Source organism: Pseudochaenichthys georgianus, unplaced genomic scaffold (assembly GCF_902827115.2).
Source record: "Pseudochaenichthys georgianus unplaced genomic scaffold, fPseGeo1.2 scaffold_1155_arrow_ctg1, whole genome shotgun sequence".
NCBI lineage: Eukaryota > Metazoa > Chordata > Actinopteri > Perciformes > Channichthyidae > Pseudochaenichthys > Pseudochaenichthys georgianus.
This window is the reverse complement of record NW_027262100.1, coordinates 9,284-15,000: the sequence shown is the minus strand read 5'-3', so window position 1 is coordinate 15,000 and position 5,717 is coordinate 9,284. Positions and strand designations below refer to the sequence as shown.

The window sequence follows — 5,717 nt, the reverse complement described above, 5'->3', positions numbered from 1 at the left end:
GAGCGTGCTTGAGAGAGGGGAGGGACTTAGAGCGTGCCTGAGAGAGGGGAGGGACTTAGAGCGTGCTTGAGAGAGGGGAGGGACTTAGAGCGTGCTTGAGAGAGGGGAGGGACTTAGAGCGTGCCTGAGAGAGGGGAGGGACTTAGAGCGTGCTTGAGAGAGGAGGACCTTAGAGCGTGCTTGAGAGAGGGGAGGGACTTAGAGCGTGCCTGAGAGAGGGGAGGGACTTAGAGCGTGCCTGAGAGAGGGGAGGGACTTAGAGCGTGCCTGAGAGAGGGGAGGGACTTAGAGCGTGCTTGAGAGAGGGGAGGGACTTAGAGCGTGCCTGAGAGAGGGGAGGGACTTAGAGCGTGCCTGAGAGAGGGGAGGGACTTAGAGCGTGCTTGAGAGAGGGGAGGGACTTAGAGCGTGCCTGAGAGAGGGGAGGGACTTAGAGCGAGCTTGAGAGAGGAGGACCTTAGAGCGTGCTTGAGAGAGGAGAGGGACTTAGAGCGTGCTTGAGAGAGGAGAGGGACTTAGAGCGTGCTTGAGAGAGGGGAGGGACTTAGAGCGTGCTTGAGAGAGGGGAGGGACTTAGAGCGTGCCTGAGAGAGGGGAGGGACTTAGAGCGTGCCTGAGAGAGGGGAGGGGCTGCAGGCACGGCTGCAGTGCAGGGAGTGGAAGCAGAGCGCTGAACACACGCGGCTCTTATTAAAACGGCGCTTTCTCACCGGAGTACTTTCCCCCCGTCATTCTTAAAGTACCGATACTAATGAAGCGGAGGAATCGTAACGTTTTTAACGGCAGGGTATCGCGGTACCTTTCAAGTATCGGTACACCGTGCAACACGAGGACAGGTGAGTACAGGTGAGGACTCACATTGGAGCAGCAGGTCTCAGGACGTCCCTCTCCGTGCGGCGGTCGAGTTTAGCCTTCAGCTTCGCCTCGGCCTTCTCCAGCTTCTTAGCGTTGACCGTCTGCAGACAGGAAGTCACATGATCAACTCTTACAGATCAGCTGTTGGTTAAACAGGAGTTTAAATGGAGGGAAGAGAGGCGACCTACTGTGTTCTGGCCGCGCTTCATCATCCAGATGCCCTGCACGTCCTCTGCTGCACACACTGAGCACAGGAGACAGGGTTAGCATCGAGCACAGAGAGACAGGGTTAGCATCGAGCACAGAGAGACAGGGTTAGCATCGAGCACAGAGAGACAGGGTTAACATCGAGCACAGAGAGACAGGGTTAGCATCGAGCACAGAGAGACAGGGTTAGCATCGAGCACAGAGAGACAGGGTTAGCATCGAGCACAGAGAGACAGGGTTAGCATCGAGCACAGAGAGACAGGGTTAGCATCGAGCACAGAGAGACGGGGTTAGCATCGAGCACAGAGAGACAGGGTTAGCATCGAGCACAGAGAGACGGGGTTAAGATCGAGCACAGAGAGACAGGGTTAGCATCGAGCACAGAGAGACGGGGTTAAGATCAAACACTGCGTTCAGAATAGTAAGTGTTTTCTTACCGCTGTCTGCAGAGATTTGAGAGAGCTGAACGGGAGCGTCCAACAGAACCTGCCTGTGATTCCCATGATGGTTATTCCTGATGAACACAACACGCATTACAGGAAGACAACTCCACACACAAAATGTACGTTGTCCCTGAAGGAAACGCATGTGGTTCCTGAAGGAAACGCATGTCGTCCCTGAAGGAAACGCATGTGGTTCCTGAAGGAAACGCATGTCGTTCCTGAAGGAAACGCATGTCGTCCCTGAAGGAAACGCATGTGGTTCCTGAAGGAAACGCATGTCGTCCCTGAAGGAAACGCATGTGGTTCCTGAAGGAAACGCATGTCGTTCCTGAAGGAAACGCATGTCGTCCCTGAAGGAAACGCATGTCGTTCCTGAAGGAAACGCATGTGGTTCCTGAAGGAAACGCATGTCGTTCCTGAAGGAAACGCATGTCGTCCCTGAAGGAAACGCATGTCGTCCCTGAAGGAAACGCATGTGGTTCCTGAAGGAAACGCATGTCGTCCCTGAAGGAAACGCATGTCGTCCCTGAAGGAAACGCATGTCGTCCCTGAAGGAAACGCATGTGGTTCCTGAAGGAAACGCATTTTGTCCCTGAAGGAAACGCATGTGGTTCCTGAAGGAAACGCATGTCGTTCCTGAAGGAAACGCATGTGGTTCCTGAAGGAAACGCATGTGGTTCCTGAAGGAAACGCATGTCGTCCCTGAAGGAAACGCATGTGGTTCCTGAAGGAAACGCATGTCGTCCCTGAAGGAAACGCATGTCGTCCCTGAAGGAAACGCATGTCGTCCCTGAAGGAAACGCATGTGGTTCCTGAAGGAAACGCATTTTGTCCCTGAAGGAAACGCATGTGGTTCCTGAAGGAAACGCATGTCGTTCCTGAAGGAAACGCATGTGGTTCCTGAAGGAAACGCATGTGGTTCCTGAAGGAAACGCATGTCGTCCCTGAAGGAAACGCATGTGGTCCCTGAAGGAAACGCATGTCGTTCCTGAAGGAAACGCACGTTGTTCCTGAAGGAAACGCATTTTGTCCCTGAAGGAAACGCATGTGGTTCCTGAAGGAAACGCATGTCGTCCCTGAAGGAAACGCATTTTGTCCCTGAAGGAAACGCATGTGGTTCCTGAAGGAAACGCATGTGGTTCCTGAAGGAAACGCATGTCGTCCCTGAAGGAAACGCATGTGGTCCCTGAAGGAAACGCATGTCGTCCCTGAAGGAAACGCATGTCGTCCCTGAAGGAAACGCATGTGGTCCCTGAAGGAAACGCATGTCGTCCCTGAAGGAAACGCATGTGGTCCCTGAAGGAAACGCATGTCGTTCCTGAAGGAAACGCATGTCGTCCCTGAAGGAAACGCATGTCGTTCCTGAAGGAAACGCATGTCGTCCCTGAAGGAAACGCATGTCGTTCCTGAAGGAAACGCATGTCGTTCCTGAAGGAAACGCATTTTGTCCCTGAAGGAAACGCACGTTGTTCCTGAAGGAAACGCATGTCGTCCCTGAAGGAAACGCATGTCGTTCCTGAAGGAAACGCATTTTGTCCCTGAAGGAAACGCACGTTGTTCCTGAAGGAAACGCATTTTGTCCCTGAAGGAAACGCACGTCGTTCCTGAAGGAAACGCATGTCGTTCCTGAAGGAAACGCATGTCGTCCCTGAAGGAAACGCATGTCGTCCCTGAAGGAAACGCATGTCGTCCCTGAAGGAAACGCATGTCGTTCCTGAAGAAAACGCATGTCGTTCCTGAAGGAACCGCATGTCGTTCCTGAAGGAAACGCATGTCGTCCCTGAAGGAAACGCATGTCGTTCCTGAAGGAAACGCATGTCGTCCCTGAAGGAAACGCATGTCGTCCCTGAAGGAAACGCATGTCGTTCCTGAAGGAACCGCATGTCGTCCCTGAAGGAAACGCATGTCGTTCCTGAAGGAACCGCATGTCGTCCCTGAAGGAAACGCATGTCGTCCCTGAAGGAAACGCATGTCGTCCCTGAAGGAAACGCATGTCGTCCCTGAAGGAAACGCATGTCGTCCCTGAAGGAAACGCATGTCGTTCCGCGTGATATTCCTGCTCACAGTTTGAGAGTGTTGAACATCTGGTAGCAGATCTCTTTGACGTCGTCCTCGTTTTTATTATCGGTGCAGACTTCCTGCAGGACTCCTCCCACCGCGTCGAACACTTCCTCCCCATCCTCGAAGTCTGGCCCACAGCTCTCCAACACACCTGCAACACGCAGTACACATCAAATACTGCATCAAATACTACCTGGATACTGCATCAAATACTACATCAAACACTACCTGGATACTGCATCAAATACTACCTGGATACTGCATCAAATACTACCTGGATACTGCCTCAAATACTACATCAAATACTACCTGGATACTGCCTCAAATACTACATCAAATACTACCTGGATACTGCCTCAAATACTACCTGGATACTGCCTCAAATACTACATCAAATACTACCTGGATACTGCATCAAATACTACATCAAATACTACCTGGATACTGCATCAAATACTACCTGGATACTGCATCAAATACTACATCAAATACTACCTGGATACTGCATCAAATACTACATCAAATACTACCTGGATACTGCCTCAAACACTACCTGGATACTGCCTCAAACACTACCTGGATACTGCCTCAAATACTACCTGGATACTGCCTCAAATACTACATCAAATACTACCTGGATACTGCCTCAAATACTACATCAAATACTACCTGGATACTGCCTCAAATACTACATCAAACACTACCTGGATACTGCCTCAAATACTACATCAAATACTACCTGGATACTGCCTCAAATACTACATCAAATACTACCTGGATACTGCTGTAATCTGGGTACTTCTACTTTTATTCAAGTACAACATCTGAGTACTTCTATTTTTAAGTACTTCTACTTTTACTCAAGAACAAGATCTGAGTACTTCTACTTTAACTCAAGTACAATATCTAAGTACTTCTATTTGTACTCAAGTACACGATCTGAGTATTTCTACTTCAACTAAAGTACCATATCTGAGTACTTCTATTTTTACTCAAGTACACGATCTGAGTACTTCTACTTTAACTCAAGTACAATATCTAAGTACTTCTATTTTTACTCAAGTACACGATCTGAGTATTTCTACTTCAACTAAAGTACCATATCTGAGTACGTCTAACACCTCCAGTACACCGGTATATAACCCCTCCCTCCCCCGGGTTTCAGCTCTGATTCCCGGCCGGAGTCATGATCTCTAACCGGTGTCTCCACACGGTGTTAGCCTGTTAGCTCCGCCCGGCTAGCAGCAGATTAAAGGCCGGTGAATCTTTCCTCTGTCCCGACAAACAGCTCCTCTCTCCCGGACAAATAGCTCCTCTTCCCCCGGCTCTCAGAGACTCTTCCCCCCGGTCCCTCACCTTTAATGTAGTCGAAGACCTCCGTGTCGATGTGAGGAAACTCGCTCCTCAGGATGTCCACGTACGTCGCCATGATACCCGGCCCCGACACTGCCGCCACACCGCGCATGCGTCAATATGCGGACTGCGCCGAGGATTCTGGGGGATGCAGTTTTCATGATGATTTCAGATGAGAATACTACACGAATCAAAATGGATAGAAAATAAATTAGAATTATTATTGTTTACATGTTTAAAATAATAATTAAAAAGTACAACAACATAAAAACGTTCACCATTTAAATAAGATAATTATATTAAAATAAATTGACTTAAATTAAAATTAAATATTTTATATATTAAAAACCCTTTATCCGGCTGCCCAATTCGCCCTCTCTTGTTTGCGATCTTTATCGAACCTCTGAGCCAGTGGATATTCAGAATAACAGTATCAAGGCAATAGTAATGAAGGGGGTGGAACAAAAGATCTCCTTATTTGCTGATGACATATTGGTATATCTATCCAGCCCAGAACAATCTCTGGTGCAGTTATTTTCCATTGTAGTCCTTCTCTGGATATAAACTGAATGTTTTGAAGACACACATTTTGAGGTTTAAGTACTGCCCCTCAGTAAATATGAAGAAAAACTATACATTGAGGTGGGATGCTGAATCCATGAAGTACTTGGGAGTAAATATTCCAATATATTTGACAAAACTGTTTTCACTGAACTACCTACCTTTGAACCAACAGATTAGGGAAGACATAGGAGATGGACCTGGTTCCTGCTCTCAGTTTCAGTTCACGCATTGAAT

At 48.6% G+C, this 5,717-nt stretch overlaps 1 protein-coding gene across 1 annotated transcript in view; it reads right to left on the bottom strand.

The window, feature by feature from the left end:
* Nucleotides 1-5,030, bottom strand: part of abcf3 (ATP-binding cassette, sub-family F (GCN20), member 3) — a 22,123-nt gene extending 17,093 nt beyond the window's left edge. The window contains exons 1-5 of the mRNA XM_034076962.1: nt 4,923-5,030; nt 3,570-3,717; nt 1,500-1,576; nt 1,044-1,099; nt 859-956 (exon numbers count right to left, since the gene is read on the bottom strand). Coding sequence (XP_033932853.1) covers nt 859-956; nt 1,044-1,099; nt 1,500-1,576; nt 3,570-3,717; nt 4,923-4,995 — 452 coding nt within the window. The 5' untranslated portion in view covers nt 4,996-5,030. The remainder of the gene's footprint in view (nt 1-858; nt 957-1,043; nt 1,100-1,499; nt 1,577-3,569; nt 3,718-4,922) is intronic.
* Between the last annotated feature and the right edge of the window lie 687 nt (nt 5,031-5,717).